General features: G+C 60.3%; 3 protein-coding genes across 6 annotated transcripts; 1 reads left to right on the forward strand and 2 right to left on the reverse strand.

Annotated features, from left to right (window-relative positions):
- Positions 1 to 67: 67 nt before the first annotated feature.
- On the reverse strand, positions 68 to 3,007 carry LOC141948189 (uncharacterized). 4 transcript variants are annotated; one of them, XM_074880346.1, is made up of 6 exons: positions 2,445 to 2,765; positions 2,152 to 2,166; positions 1,841 to 2,039; positions 1,519 to 1,745; positions 1,321 to 1,353; positions 68 to 484 (listed from the first exon to the last, which is right to left on the reverse strand). In XM_074880346.1, the coding sequence occupies exons 1-6, from the start codon at positions 2,763 to 2,765 to the stop codon at positions 482 to 484; spliced, it is 798 nt and encodes a 265-aa protein (XP_074736447.1). In that variant the 3' UTR covers positions 68 to 481. The 4 variants fall into 4 exon arrangements, with proteins under 4 accessions (XP_074736447.1, XP_074736448.1, XP_074736450.1 ...); XM_074880347.1 differs by having other exon boundaries at positions 1,321 to 1,366; positions 1,519 to 1,751; XM_074880349.1 differs by having other exon boundaries at positions 1,519 to 1,751; positions 2,445 to 2,558.
- Positions 3,008 to 3,160: 153 nt separating this feature from the next.
- On the reverse strand, positions 3,161 to 4,601 carry LOC141948190 (uncharacterized). Its single transcript, XM_074880351.1, has 4 exons — positions 4,351 to 4,601; positions 4,176 to 4,193; positions 3,710 to 3,911; positions 3,161 to 3,629 (listed from the first exon to the last, which is right to left on the reverse strand). The coding sequence occupies exons 1-4, from the start codon at positions 4,477 to 4,479 to the stop codon at positions 3,181 to 3,183; spliced, it is 798 nt and encodes a 265-aa protein (XP_074736452.1). The 5' UTR covers positions 4,480 to 4,601; the 3' UTR covers positions 3,161 to 3,180.
- Positions 4,602 to 9,093: 4,492 nt separating this feature from the next.
- On the forward strand, positions 9,094 to 13,785 carry NR2E3 (nuclear receptor subfamily 2 group E member 3). The gene is made up of 8 exons (XM_074880222.1): positions 9,094 to 9,237; positions 10,377 to 10,527; positions 11,591 to 11,694; positions 11,782 to 12,036; positions 12,122 to 12,303; positions 12,543 to 12,774; positions 12,852 to 12,957; positions 13,035 to 13,785. Exons 1-8 carry the CDS (start codon positions 9,180 to 9,182, stop codon positions 13,165 to 13,167), a joined length of 1,221 nt encoding a protein of 406 aa, XP_074736323.1. The 5' UTR covers positions 9,094 to 9,179; the 3' UTR covers positions 13,168 to 13,785.
- Positions 13,786 to 14,948: the final 1,163 nt, after the last annotated feature.

The following is a 14,948-nucleotide window of genomic DNA, read 5'->3' on the forward strand; positions in this document are numbered from 1 at the left end:
CAGCAGACCAAGGTCAACCCACCACAACTCTATTCTGGTGCATGTTGTCAGATATGTGACATATATATGATGCATTCAGTATTGTATTCTATTATTTAACCTTATTGTAGTTATTTCTGTTGTTATTATGATTCTTTACAGGTAATTATAGATATTGGCAGATAGTTCAGTGATTAGGTTTCTTTGCAGCTCGCAAGCTCCAAGACAGTGGTTACCAGTCAGGCAGCTCTCGCCCCGTCCCGCAGCAGTGAGGCACAGAGGGAAAACGGGCACATATCAAGCAGAAGAAATTAATAAAGCATCTAACAAATGGACGGCAATTAAGCTCCAGCAAGCAGAAGGGACCCATCCCCCCCAAAAACAGGTCCTGCCCTGGGGCGAGGCGTTGGGGTACGCGGGTCAGCGCCGAGGCTCCTCTGTGGGTCGGGGGGGATTGTCCTCGGTGGGAGGCAGCGGCCGCAACCCCTCATATCACCTGGTGTCACTGCAACGCCGAGGGGAGGGGATGGGCTGCAGGTGGCCTGGAAAGCAGGGGACATTCCCCCGACCCCCTGCCCTTCCCTTCCCTCCCCATGTGGCTGGGTCCCCCACCAGTGCTGGCAGCCAGAGCCCAGCCCTCCTGGGGACCCCAAAGGCCTCCCAGAACCCCAGCCCCCTTTGGAGTTCCTAGCCCTCTCTGGGGACCCCGCAGGGTTCCCAGGGACCCCAGCCCTATCTGGGGGCTCCAGCTGTCCCAGAGACCCCAACCCTCCCGAGGATCCTAGCCCGTTTTGGGGACCCCAGCCCTCCCAGGGAACCCAGCCCTCCCAGACCCCACAGCCCTCTTAGAGCACCCCAGCCCTCCTGGGGACCCCACAGACCTCATGGGAACCGCAACCCTCCTGGGGATGCCTCCCTCCCAGGGATCCCACTGCCCTCTTGGGGACCCCACAGTCCTCCCAGGACCCCACAGTCCTCCCAGAGGAACCCATCCCTCTTTGGGCACCCCAGCCCTATGGTGACTCAGCCCTCCCTTGGATCCCAGAACCCCCACGGGGACCCAACCATCCTGAGCACTCCAGCCCTCCTGGGGACCCACAGCCCTCCCAGTTACCCCAGCCCGCTTGGTGACCAGAGCCCTCCTGAAGACCCCAGCCTTCCTAAGGACCCCAGTCCTCTTGGGCACCCCAACTTTCATGGAGATCCCAGTCCTCTTGGGGACCTTGCATCCCTCCCAGGGACCCCACCCCTCTGGGAGACACCAGCCCTTTTTGGGGACCCCACAACCTTCCCAGGGACCCCACAGCCCTGCTGGGGAGGGCTGATGCTGGGGATACTCACAGCCCCACAGACACCTTCTGTTTCAATTTGGACCTGCAAAGGAAAGCTGTCCATGCATGGGGGGCTTGGCTGTCCCCACTGCTGTCCCCACCGCCCATGGGCCAGCCCCAGGGGAATGGGGTCAGGATGCAAACGCAGGGCTGGCTGTGGGTGCAGGAGCCATCCCACCGTGGCCGCGATACCCAGCTCTGTGCTCACCAGTTCTTTGTAGAAGGGCACCAAGTCCAGAAGGTGGAGGGCAAAGTGGATGCAGTTGTTCTTGCAGAAGTCATACTTGGCTTCGCTGTTCATCGCCTCTCTGACTTTACTATAGAAGTAATTGAGGTTAATCCTGCCGTTTTTCCGGTAAATCCAGCATTTCCCTCTCTTCTTTTTCATGGCTTTGAAGCCTTCCTTGGTGATCTGACCATCGCTCTTCTTACTCTCTGTATCTGGAAAACCGAGATTCGCCCATTGCCCTGGTGCAGCTGCCTTTCAGCCACTGCCAGGTCCCAAAGGTGAGCAGGGGTCGGGTGCTTACTCTGGAAGTGTATGACCTCTCCTTTCCCACAGTAGACAGCCGCGTGTTTGAAACTTCTGCTGGCACCAGAGCTGGTGTCCATGGGGAAGAGCACGATGTCCCCAGGCTGCAACTCACTCTCCTGCACCTCCCTGAAGACCTCCCCATACCAATCAACACTCTTGAACAGCAGAAACTCGATCGTCTCCTTCAACCTTTCCTAACGGTGCCGGGGAGGGAAGGTGAGGAGGCAGCAGAACCAGCCCCATCACCCCCCAACACCCCCCGAGCCCCCACGCTGCCAGTGGAGGTCTCGCCAAGCTCCTACTTACAAAGCTGCTTGATGTCTGCAAGGAGAGAGGAACAGAAATGTGGGGTCAGCGCTGTGCTCGTGCCGTGCTGCCCATGTGCGGAGGACAGGGTCCCACCCTGCCATCACACCCTGCCCGTGATGGCTCCTGTCAAGCCCAAGGGCTTGGCTCGGGCAGAAGTCACCCGTCCTTCCGAACTTCTCTGAGTTGGGGACATCCCAGGACAAGCCCCTTCATTGCCTCAGCCCCGTCCTGGAGTGACGGTGGTGCAGGCAGCTGCCTGCAAAGGGGTGTGAAGGTGGGAGCATCCTTACCTGGCCCATTAGCAGTGATGTCCCTGGGACAGAGCTGGGCTGCCGGCACCTCCACCAAGGGCTGTGGGAAATGCAGCTGGGATGGCTCCTGCCGGGGTCAGCCCTGACCTCACATCCTTCCTGATGCACTTGAGAGGCAGGGAAAGGCTGAAAGCAAAACCAAAAGCAGCACAAAGTCCAGGAAATCCCCAGATGGGTTTTTGCACGCCTTAAAGCTGGGGTGAATTTGCTAATTCCACCTGAAATGTTAAGTTTGGGAACTGAGGGAGGTGAGGGGGGAGATGCTGGAAATGCTCTTGAGGCAGAGGAGCTGCAGGACATCTCCAAAAGTGTGTGTCATGCTGCGACCTCCCACCCACCTGCAGGAGTCCTTCCTCCAGCCCCAGCCTGGACCCAGGATTGACCCCTGCGGTCCACCACCCGTGACTGGCCTCCAACCAGAGCTGGTCCAGCCCTTTGGCCAGTTATAAACCAGCAGCTCAGAGAGTATTTATTGTGATGGTTGAAATTTGTCACCGGCAACGAAAGAGGCATCTGTTTATCTCAGGAGGCCACAGGAAGCAAAGAGTGGCTGCACCGTTTGAGGGACGCAGGCAGGCAGGGTGGGGGGTGGGTGGGGCTGACATTGCTTACTGGTGGCTTCGGGGAAAGGAGCTTCTGGGAAAAGGAAAATGAAAGTGAAAACAACACAAATCAAACAGGCTTGGGACAGGCTCTTGGTGCAACCGTTAAGCGTTTATTGCCGCACAAGAGGGATGCCAAAGGTGTCGGTGCAACGCTGGTCCCTTGGCGAAGGATGACCCAGCCCTGCGCGTCCCCCGGGCACATCACCGCCTGAATCACTGCAGCGCTGGGGACACCTGGGAGAGAAGCTGGGCTGTGGTGACGCTCGGCCGGAGCGGGCGTCGGGGTGCCCCGGAGTGCTGGCACCCGCTATGGCGGTGGCACCCACCATGGCGCCGGCAAATTGTCCCAGGCCCAGCAGGGAGAGGGCGAAGTGGACGCAGTTGCAGGTGACAGCGTCGTACTCCAGCGCCTGGTCCATGGCCGCCCGGATGCGGCGCTGCAGGGCGGCTGCGTCCAGCCCTCCCTTCCTGCGCAGCACCTTGGCCGGGCCCCGCGTCCGCAGGAGGTAGCTCTTGCTGTGCTTGGCCACGATCCCTGATGGGGATGTCCCTGAGCTGCCTGCGGGGTGGAGGGGACGCTGTACCCGATCTCCCTTCCACGGGGACGCCCTCGCACCGTAACCACCCCCTGGGGCTCACCTTCCAGGTGGATGATCTCCCCGTCACCGCAGTAGATGCCGGCGTGGGTGCCCCACCAGCTGGGACCGCCTGAGGCCAGCGGGAAGAGGAAGAGATCGCCGGGCTGGGGCTCAGCCGCCCCATTGGGGACCACGTTGAAGTGCTGGCCCAGCAGCCCCTCGCAGAGGAAGAACGCCGCCGTGCTCGCTGCCCCGGCCACCGCCTGGGGACCCATCTGTGTTTTAGGGCCAGCGGTGCCCCGGGGACACCGGCAGCATCACTGACCCGCTGGCTCATGCCCTATGCCCGGTGGCTTGGGCACAGCTTGATTCTCCATGGATGGGGAAACCCTCTGAGAAGGGGACATCTCCTCTAGGTGCTGAGCACCCACGGGTGCTGAGGAAAAGGCAGCGTGTGCCGGATTTGGCCCTGCTGGGCCAGGGGTGAGATGGGTGATGCGGGGCACAGAGGGGACGCCAGCACGTACCTGCCTGGAGCTGCTCACCTGGAGGGACAAAGAGCCGGCGTCAGCCCTGGTGGCGTTGGGGAGATGGGACCCAAGGCACCAGTGTCATGGCTCAGCCCATGCCTGGACTGCTGCCATCCCCCTGCCCGAGCCCCTGGCTGGGGTCCCTGTGTCAGCACTCCCAAACCTGTCGCACCCAGGAGCCCAGCCATCGCCAGAGCTGTTGAAATGGCCTGTCCGGGGGACACAGGGTCTGCACCAGGGTGCTCACCTGTGGGGAGAGGGGACAGAGCCAGCCTGGGACCCACCCTCTGCTGGCACCCATCCCCTGCTGGCACCTGCCCCTGCTGGCACTCACCCCTGGTAGCACCCACCCTGGTACCAGCCCATCCCCTGCTGGCACCCACCCCTGCTGGCACCCACCCTTGCCAGCACCCACCCTTGCTAGGACCCTGCCACGCTAGCATCCACCCTTGCTAACACCCCCCTTTTCCAGCACCCCCCCTTTTTAGCACCCCCCCTTTCTAGCACCCATCCCCAGCCCACTGCATCTTCCCAGCACCCCCACTCCCCCGGCACCCCCAGACTCAGCACTGGGCAGGTCCCAGCCATGCATTCCATGTGCGCCGGTTGCTACCGCAGTGGGGTGGGGCCACCTGGGTGCGGGTGTCCTCAGTGCTGGCTCCCCCTTTACCTGTGTGAGGAGGTTCATCTGCAAGGAGAAAACACAATGTCCAGAGAGCTGGGGACATTGGGCTGTGCCCAGCCCCACCTCGGGGACCTCTCTGTCCCCAAACGGTTGCAGTGTCGCATTGCTCTGCTGAAACCCAAGCCACGGCCTCGGGCACTGTGCCAGCCCTGCTGCTTGTGCTGTGCCCAGCTCCCTCACCTTGGGGATGCCTCCGGGGTCCCCTCACTCCACTGTGCTCCCCAAGCAGCTTCTGCTCCACAGGTGGCCGTGGGGTAGGACCTAAACCCACCCCAGCAAGCACTGCGGTGGCTTTTGGCACCCACACATCCTCTGGTGTCAGGGAATGTGCCCGGACCACACCGACCGGCCCTGCCGTGGCACTGAGCCCATTCTGCAGGGCCAGTCCCAGGGGGACAAACACAATCTAGTGTGACATTTCATCAATGAACCCCTTGGGTGACCTCAAAGAAATCACAAAACGGCCCTATGTCCACAATGTGCTGATAGCCATTGGCCACCAGGCTGGTGTCAAAACACCTTTTGGTGCCAAAAGGTCTCTTGCCCTGTCGGTGGCCCAAGGGACTGTCACCAACCTCTCTGCAGCCCTGTGTCCCTGGGGCAGTACATGCCTGGGGTCAGCTCCAGAGCTACATTAAACTTTAATCCTTGCATGGGAAGGGCAGCGGGGGGAGGGAGGGCGGTCAGCAAAGGCTTTAGCAGGGCTTGGGGCAGGTGACGTGGGAGCTGTCACCCTCTGTCATCAGGCAACCTCCACAGCATCATTTATCAGTGAGCCTCTAATAAACAAGCGCTAATTACAGCTGAAACTGGAGCCTTGTCTGGATGAGGCTCAGTGCAGGGCAGCTGCATTAACCCTTCCCAGCCACCTCCAGTCCCACAGCCACCTTGTACTGTCCCAGACCTTCGTGTCTTCTTCTGGTTGCTCTTGTCCCCTTCTATTCCCCACCATGCTCTCCTGGTCCCTGTTGTCCCATCCTGATGTACCCTCTGGTTCTCACCACCCCCTTCTGGTCCCTAGTGTCCCCTCCTAGTCTCCACCATCCCCTCCTGGCTCACTAGATGCTTCTGGGCTCCATCATCATCTCCTGGTCCTCATCATCCCTCTAGGTTCCCTTGGCCCTTCTTTGTCAGCACTATCCTCTCATAGTCCCCATCATCCCCTCCCAGTTCCTATCCTACCCTCCTGATCCCTATCTTCCCCTCCTGGTCCCCATCAGCCCATCCCAGTCCTCACTATCCCCTCATGATCCCCATCTGTCACTGCCCCCTCCTGATTCCCATCACACGCTCTTGGACCCCATCATCCCCATGTGGTCCCTATTGTCCTCTCCTGCTTTACATAATTCCCTCCTGGTCCCTGCTGTCACCTCCTGATCTGCACCATCCATCATTGTCTCCTACTCACTATAAAAACATCCAGGTTCCCATTGTCCCCTTGTCCCCTTCTGATCCTCATAATCCCCTCTCAGTCCCCATCATCTTCTCCTGGTCCCCATCATCCCCTCCTGATTCTTGTCCTCTCCTAGTCCCCACCATCTCTTCCTGGTCTCCATCATCCCCTTCTGGTTCCCAATCATCCTTGTCTCCATCATCTCCTCCTCAATCCAAATCATTCCATCCTGGTCTCCACCATCTCCTCCTAGTCCCCATCACCCACTCCTGATCCTTGTTGTCCCCTCCTGGTCCCCATTGACTCCTCCTGGTCTCCATCATCCCCTCCTTGTCCCCACTATCTCCCCTTGATCCCTGTTGTCTCCTCCTGGTCCCCACCATCTCCTCCTGGTCCCCATCATCCCTTCCTGGTCCCCATCATCCCTTCCTGGTCTCCACCATCCCCTCCTGGTCCCACCACCTCATGTCATCACTGGCAAGATCAGGGCTGCCAGGACAATGGTGCCTCCCTGGGGCACATGATGTCCCCAACTGAGCTGTCTCCTGGCCAGGGCACATCCGCCAGCTCCCCAGGGCTGGTGGGATTAGGGCGGTTGGAGCCTTGGGGCTGCTCCTGACCACAGGCTTCAAGCCCATCACCAGCATCTTTGGGTAATTAGTAAATTAGTAATTAAATGCTCTCTGTCTGCTGGTGGGGGGAAGGGGGGCAGATCCCAAGGTTTTAGGCTGGGTAATCCTGTGGCATCTGCCCCAGCGTCTGTCACTGAGCCGAGTCACGACCCCGCCGCGGGCTTTAATGTTTGCTCCTTCACCCCCACCCCACCACCTGCAGCACCTCAGCCGTGGCATTGGGCCTGCTCAGGGCACTTCCCAAAAATGGGCGAGGTCGAGTCACCCTGGGTGCCTGGGTTGGGTGCTCATGGGGTGCTCAGCCCCAGGAGGGTGATGGGGTGCTGCTCCATGGGGACCCCACCCTGGGGACAACACCCAGCTGGGTGTAATGGAGAAATGGGGTGGGAAACCGTATTTTTGTAATTAATTGCTTTCCTGGGCATGCTGATGATTGGCCAGCAGCAGATGGTTGGCCTGGCTAATCCCCCTCCCAAATCCCTGCTCTGGAGCTGGCTTTTACCCGATGGTGAGGAGGGGACGGGCAAATTAGCCCACTCAGTGTGTATCGCCATGCTGGCCACTCCCCAGCATCCCCTGGCACCGGGCGCCCAGGTGCCCGTGTCACCTATGGGTGGGCTGGCACCCTGGGGTGCGGGTGCTCCCAGTGCCCCCAGATTGGGCACCAGGGGTTGTTTCACTCATGGGTGAAGCTCTGCTGAAGGGTCTGGAGGTACCTAAGCTGCGGGCAAGGGACGGGCAGGGCGAGGTGACAGCTTGCTCCTGCCGCATTAGCCCAGCGTCATAATTCTGCTGAGGGAGGAGGATGGCCGCTGCTGCAGATGGCGGCTGTCAGAGATCTGGGTCAGGGTGGGGGCCTGCTGCGGGATGGGGGGCTGTGGGTTGGGACAGGCCACCCCGGGGGAGACAGGAGGTCCTGGGGGTGAAGGGGTGCTGCAGGCAGGGGGGATGGAGCCATGCTGTGGGTAAGATAATGGAGCCATGCTGCAGGCAAGGATGTTGGAGCCATGCTGCAGGCAGGGGAGGATGGTAGAGATATGTTGCAAGCTGGGTGATGGAGCCATGCTGGAGGCAGGATGATAGAGGCATGCTGCAGGCAGGGGAGGATGGAGTGACGCTGCAGGCAGAGGAGGGTGGAAGCAGGTGGTAGGCAGGATGATGGAGCAGTGCTGCAGGCAGCGGGGATGGAGCCACGCATCAGGCAGGATGATGATGCCATGCAGCAGGCAGGGATGATGGAGGGGTGACCCCCAGCCCTCGGATCCACTGATGTCACTGTCGCCAGCCCTCAGCCAGGGACCTGCTGCCAGCGCCTGTCCCCTGGGACAACTCCTCCAGAGCCACAGATGGCAGCAACACCCCTGGGGCTGCAGGCTGAACCCCCCCTCCTCCCGGGAGGGACATAAAGGGCTGGGGACCCCCCCCGGACACAGCCTGGCCCATCCCTGGATACAACCCAGGCCAGGTGACGGTGGCCACCCACCATCCTCCTGAGCTGGGCAGGGGGGGTTTAGCGGCTAAAGCCCTCAAATCCCAAATTGTGCTGCCCTGTCATGGTGAGGGTTTAGCAGCAGTTGCGTAACCCCGGGGGCCACCTGGCCCCCACCCGCTGCAGTGTCAGCAGCCCCGGCCTGACACCTCCGGGGGCCCCCACATTCCCCTGGGAGGGGAACCTGAGGCATGAAGGAGCCCCACCGAGCATCCCTCCTCCCCTTGCCATCAGGGCTGGTAATTAATTGCTTGGGGGCAGGGAAATTACCCCCCTTAATTACCACTTTTCGTTATTCCCCTCTAACCGCCTTAGTGAAGAGCTTATGTGCTTATAGGACCTGGTGGGTCTCAAGGTGGGGGACACATATGGGGGTCCCTACTTCAAGCCCCATCTCCCACCTCCACTGCAATCTCAGCCTTGCAATGCTGGGGGTGGGGTACAGGCGGTGACAGGGTGACACCCCCATGGTGGCCTGCGGCAGCGCGCCAGGGGCAGGGAGTAGGCTTGGGTGTCGTGGGGTTTAGGGTTACAGGGCTGGGGCTCAGCACCTTTTTAATTCTTCATCGCGTGGCTGATTGATCCCCCCCCCGCCCTGCGCAGACACTAAAGATTAAGAGGGTGACAAAGAGGCGGCTGCTTACACAGCGCCTGCCACTAAGCTGCCTTGAAGAGAGCAAGGCAAGAGCCCTGCTGCCCGCAGAGCTGCTGGAGCACCCACCACCTCACCAGACCCCGGGACACCCACTGCGGTGGATCCAGAGGGAGGGGAGAGGGAAAGGTTGGGAACGTCGGGTACGGGATGTCTGCGTCACCAGCGGGGTCGGTGGTGAGCGCCGGGCTGGATGATAGCCCCACGGGTAAGAGTGGTGTTCTGCTTGAGTGGGTGCGACATGGTGGGATTGCCGTTGCCGGTGGGGTCTTTCTCTGGGATGGCTGGGTCCCCATTGTGGTCATTCTCCAAGATGTTTGGGGGGGTCTTCATTATGGTTCTTCTCTGGGATACTCAGCGTCCCCATCATGGTCCATCTCCAAGATGCCTGGGGTCCCCCATAATAGTTATTCTCCAAGATGCCCAAGGTCCTCAACACGGCCTTCTGGATGCCTTTGGTCCCCGTTATGGTCCTTTTCCAAGATACTTGGGGGTCCCCTATCATGATCCTTCTCCAAGATGCCCAGGGTCCCCATCACAGTCCTCCAGGATGGCTGAGGTCCCCATCGCGGTCCGTCGCCAAGACACCCAGAGTACCCATCATGGTTCTTCTCTGGGATGTTAGGGGTCCCCATCATGGTCCTTCTCCAGAATGGCTGGGGTCCCCATCATGGTTCTTCTCCTGGATGCCCAGCGTCCCCACTGTGGTCCTTCTCCAAGACACCTGGGGTCGCCCTCGTGGTCCTCCAGGGTGGCTGGGGTCCCCATCGTGGTGCTTCTTTGGAATGCCTGGGGGTCCTCAGCTTGATAGCTTCTCCAAGATGCTGGCGGTCCCCATCATGGTCCTCCTCTGGTCTGGGGATGCCTGCAGTCCCCAGCCCCAACCCTCCTCAATGCCCTTGGTCCCCAGCCCTTCTCCAGGGTCACCATGCTCCGCTGCTGTGACCCTTCTCTGGGATGCTCATGGCCTCTTACTGGGATGCCCAGTGTCCCCAGCTGTGGTCCTTCTGCAGGACACCTCTGGTCCCTGGTTGTGTCTCTTCTCCGGGATGCCGCAGAGTCCCTCACTGGGACACCTGGTGTTACCATCCCTAGGGATGCCATTTCATCTCTGCCTTTTTTTTTAAAAGTCCTATGAGAGGTCAACCTGCTGCATCCCAGGTGCTGAGGCATGGGGAGATGCTGAACCCCATGTGCAATCCCTGGAGTCCCTGAGGTGTCCCCATCCATGTGGGGGTGGGAGCCACCCCATCACCAGGATGTTGGGGGCATCAGGGGCTGGTGGGAGGGACAAGGGACATCAGGGTGTCCCAAGTCACCCTGAATGTGGTGGCTCCACTCCCGCAGGGCTGAGCCCAGCCCCCGGCAAGGCGCTGAGCCCCGTGCTGCTGTGCAAGGTGTGTGGGGACACCAGCAGCGGGAAGCACTATGGCATCTATGCCTGCAACGGCTGCAGTGGCTTCTTCAAGCGCAGTGTCCGCAGGAAGCTCATCTACAGGTGGGAATGGGGGGTGGGGGGTGGGGTGTCCCCTGGGGGCAGGGAGTGGGGGGGCAGGCAGCTGGCAGGACAGGGACCTTCGGGATGGACACCCAGCGGGGCAGGGACTAGGAGGACAGATACCCAGTGGGGTAGGGACCCATGGGATAGACACCCAGTAGGGCAGGGACCCAGCAGATGGGCACCCAGAGGGACAAGGACCCAGGGGATGGGGACCCAGAGGGACAGGGACCCAGGGGACGGGGACCCAGAAGGACAGGGACCCAGGGGATGGAGACCCAGCAGGGTAGGAACCCCAGGGCATGGACACCCAGTAGGGGCATGGATCAGGGATACAGGCACCCAAGGGGGTAGGGACCAGGGGAACATGAACCCAGTGGGAGAGGGGCCCAGGGGATGGGGACCCAGATGGGCAGGGTCCCAGCGGGAAGGACACCCAGCAGGGCAGGGACTAGGGGACAGGCAGCCAGTGGGGCAGGGACCCCAGGAGATGGACACCCAGTGGGATACGGACCAGGGGGACATGAACCCAGCAGGACAGGGAGCCAGGGGATGGGGCACCCAGCAGGGCAGGGACCCCAGGGGACAGACATCCAGTAGGGCAGGGACTAGGGGAACAGGTACCCAGTAGGGTAGGGTCCCACAGGATGGACACCCAGCAGGGCAGGGTCCCCAGGACATGGGCAACAAGTGGGGCAGGGACCCAGGGGGACTTGAACCCAGCAGGGCAGGGACCAGGGGACAGGCACCTGACCGGGCAGGGGCCTGGAGGGGGTGGATTCAGGGCACCTTCATGGGGCCAGGACACCCATCAAGGCAGGGTATTCACTGGGGCAGGGCACCCTTGGAGGGGGGACAGGGCACCCACTGAGAACACGGTATTCATTGGAACAGGGCATCTGTTGGGGACAGGGTGGGCACCTACTGAGGGGGGACAAGACACCCAAAAAGGAAAAAGCACCCCCAGGACATGGCATCCAGGGGGGCAGGACACCCCTCGGGGGCAGGGCCAGGGCCAGGGGCCACCCCAGGGGCTGCAGCCGGGTGCCACCTCTCCCCATAGGTGCCAGGCGGGGACAGGGCTGTGCCCAGTGGACAAGGCGCACCGCAACCAGTGCCAGGCCTGCCGGCTCAAGAAGTGCCTGCAAGCCGGCATGAACAAGGATGGTGAGATGGGTGGGGGGGACACATGGTGACGGATGGCGGGGGGGTGACAGCGGGGTGGCCGGTGCTGATGCCACCTTGTCCCTGCAGCCGTTCAGAACGAGCGCCAGCCCCGCAGCACAGCCCAGGTCCGGCTGGACAGCATCGAGCTGGACACTGAGCTGCCCCCCGAACACGTGGCCACCACCCGTGAGGTCCCCCCGACCCCCTGCCCGGCTCCCCGTGGTTCCGGTGCCACTGTCGCTGTCACCCCGGGTCCCCAAGCACCCACGCCGCCCACCAATCATCGCTTCATGGCCAGCCTGATGACGGCTGAGACCTGCGCCAAGCTGGAGCCCGAGGACGGTGGGTGGCCACCGGTGGGGAGGGGATAGGCAGGGGGCTGTCCCCACAGTGGGGTGACCACCAGCCTCCCCTTCTGTCCCTGCAGCCGATGAGACAGTGGACGTGACGGGCAGCGAGCCAGAGCGGGCAGCCGGCGAGTACCAGGTGGCACCATACCCAGCGGCGAGCCCCGAAAACGTCTATGAGACCTCGGCGCGTCTCCTCTTCATGGCTGTGAAATGGGCCAAAAATCTGCCCGTCTTCTCCAACCTGCCCTTCCGTGACCAGGTGGGGTTGGGGACACCCATGGGGCATTGGGACCCCCCCTATGGGGCAACGGGGACCCCAAAAAATGTAGGCAACCAGTGCGATCAGGATGGCTGGAGCACCCCCACAACATTCACCGCACGGTCTTGGGGTCCCCCCCCCCAGAAGATGTTCTTCAGCCCAACCAGCTGTGGTGGCTGCAGGTGCTGGAGGCTTTGGGGGTGACAGGGGTTTTGGGGCTCCCTCCCCCCTCTCCCCAGGTGATCCTGCTGGAGGAAGCATGGAGCGAGCTGTTCCTGCTCTGTGCCATCCAGTGGTCCATGCCCCTGGAGAGCTGCCCGCTGCTGGCTGTCCCCGAGCCGGCCACCGGCAAGCTGCTGCCGGCCACCCTGGACATCCGGGCGCTGCAGGAGACCCTCAGCCGCTTCAAGGCTTTGGCTGTCGACCCCACCGAATTCGCCTGCATGAAGGCTGTGGTGCTCTTCAAACCAGGTGAGTGGGCCCACCAGCACCCACTGCTGCCCGTCCCCATGTCCCCAACCCAACCTGTCACCCCCTTGTCCCTGCAGAGACCCGTGGCCTAAAGGACCCTGAGCAGGTGGAGAACTTGCAGGACCAGTCGCAGGTGATGCTGGGCCAGCACAACCGTTCTCACTACCCTGGGCAACCCGTCAGGTACTGCTGTCCCCACGTCCCCAAGGGTGACACCAGGGGTGGGGACACCCACCCATGGCCACCACTCTGTCCCCCAGGTTCGGGAAGCTGTTGCTGCTCCTCCCGGCGCTGCGCTTCATCTCCTCTGAGCGTGTGGAGCTGCTCTTCTTCCGCCGCACCATTGGTAACACCCCCATGGAGAAGCTGCTGTGCGACATGTTCAAGAACTGAACCCCCTCACCCCAATGTCACCCGGCTTGTTTGTCACCTTGCTTTGGCACCCTGTCACCCCTACCCAGGGTCTCCTCGCCCTGGGATGCTGCAGGGGGTGAAGGTGCCCGTGGTCCCGTCTCCAGGGTGGTGGCCAGGACTATGGGGTGGTGCTGGTAGCTGGGACATGGGAGCAGCTTCCCTGGGGATGTCCCCAGGTGAGTGCCAGATGCACCGGGAGCACCTCATTGGGGTGGGTGCCTCGATAGGTGCCACTGTCCCAAACGCTGGAGGAACCCACGGACACAGGCGAGGCGCCCTTGCTGGGGCACTGGCACCCATGGGGACCCACTGCCACCCAGGGGTGTCACCAGCCTCGGGGTGACACCTGCCTGGGGATGATGCCAACCTGGGGCATGACACCAGCCCAGGGGTGACACAGGCCAAGGGTGATACCAGCCTGGGGGTGACACTGGCCACAGGGGTGATGCCATCCTGGGGTTGGCACTGGCCAGGGGTGACACAGGCCCAGGTGACCCCAGCCCAGGGGCATGACCCCAGCCCAGGGGTGACACTGGCTGGGGGGTGACGCCATCCCAGGGCTGTGTGCCCCCTGCAGCCACAATCACTGCCCCTCACTCACAGGCCCCGCCCCCCCCCCCCCCCAGATGTCAGCTCCATGATCCCAGGGGACACGCGGTGACAGAGCCTTGTCCCCGTGTCCTGGGAGATCCCAATCCCCCACCCCCCCGATTTTATACTCCGAATAAAGAGGGCTTTTGCAGACAGCCTCCTTGTGTCACTGACTCGGGGTCCCCATCCTCGGATGGGGGTGGCAGTGGGGGGGCACAGGCTGAATATTAATAATCTGAATATAAATAAACTGAAAATAAATAAATAAGGTAACTGTACGTAAAATGAGTAGAAATAATAGGAATGAATTGGAATTAAAATTAATAGAAATAATGTGAATATAAATGAAAGGAAAATAATCTGAATATAAAGATATCAAAAATAAATTATCTGAATAATTTGAATAGAAATAATCTGAACATAATCTGACTATAAATGAGATGAAAATAGATAATCTGAATAGAAATAATCTGTATCTAAATAAAAGGAATGAAATAATCTGAATGAATTAATCTGCACGGAAAGGAGCTGGAAGCACAGCCCCCGCCCCCAGGGAGCCGCCCGTACCCCCCCAGCATCAAACACAGCACCCGAGGCCAGGCGCTCCTCGTTACAGCTCTTTAATTAGCGCGGGGTCAGGGGTTTGCCAAGCCGCTTTGTACAGCCAGGGGAGGATCTGAGGAAAAATCCACAAATTGCACTTTATATATATATATATACCACAGTCTGATGGCAGAAAGAAAAAATACCCCCAAACCCCCTGAAAACCCAACAGTAATTTGGGGGTTCGAGAAGCGGCAGCGTCCCCCAGCTGCGGGGCATGAGAAATTCTTCGCCTTTGTAGAATTACACTTTTATTTCTCTTTTTTTTTTTTTTTTTTTTTTCCTTTTTTAAACAATTTCTAGCGTGGCTGACACAGGATAATATATCCTCTTACAATACAGACTTTGTTTTTAATTTACACGCAGCAGACTTATAAATTACTTTAAAAAATTTCCATTAAAAATAATAATAATTAACAGCACGCAGCCCCTCTCCTTTCCAGTAGTAAGTACATTCATGCCGCTTCGGAAAACCCCATGTTTTGCCCCAAAATCCGGCCCTTTGTCAGAGCTGCGGGAGGTGCCAGGGGGATGCACTGGCTGGGGACCCTGGAACACCCCATTGC

Source organism: Strix uralensis, chromosome 11, assembly GCF_047716275.1.
Source record: "Strix uralensis isolate ZFMK-TIS-50842 chromosome 11, bStrUra1, whole genome shotgun sequence".
In the NCBI taxonomy this organism is placed as follows: Eukaryota; Metazoa; Chordata; class Aves; order Strigiformes; family Strigidae; genus Strix; species Strix uralensis.

Excerpts from the sequence above, each read along its gene's own strand:
- NR2E3 (XM_074880222.1), top strand. The coding sequence starts at position 9,180 with ATGTCTGCGTCACCAGCGGGGTCGGTGGTGAGCGCCGGGCTGGATGAT. Across the intron at positions 10,528-11,590 it reads CGCAGGAAGCTCATCTACAG|GTGCCAGGCGGGGACAGGGC; the intron begins GTGGGAATGGGG and ends CTCTCCCCATAG. Across the intron at positions 11,695-11,781 it reads AGCCGGCATGAACAAGGATG|CCGTTCAGAACGAGCGCCAG; the intron begins GTGAGATGGGTG and ends TTGTCCCTGCAG.
- LOC141948190 (XM_074880351.1), bottom strand. The coding sequence starts at position 4,479 with ATGGGTGCCAGCAGAGGGTGGGTCCCAGGCTGGCTCTGTCCCCTCTCC. Across the intron at positions 3,630-3,709 it reads GGAGATCATCCACCTGGAAG|GCAGCTCAGGGACATCCCCA; the intron begins GTGAGCCCCAGG and ends TCCACCCCGCAG.
- LOC141948189 (XM_074880346.1), bottom strand. The coding sequence starts at position 2,765 with ATGTCCTGCAGCTCCTCTGCCTCAAGAGCATTTCCAGCATCTCCCCCC. Across the intron at positions 1,746-1,840 it reads AGAGGTCATACACTTCCAGA|AGAGTAAGAAGAGCGATGGT; the intron begins GTAAGCACCCGA and ends TTCCAGATACAG. Across the intron at positions 1,354-1,518 it reads TGCCCTTCTACAAAGAACTG|GTCCAAATTGAAACAGAAGG; the intron begins GTGAGCACAGAG and ends TTTCCTTTGCAG.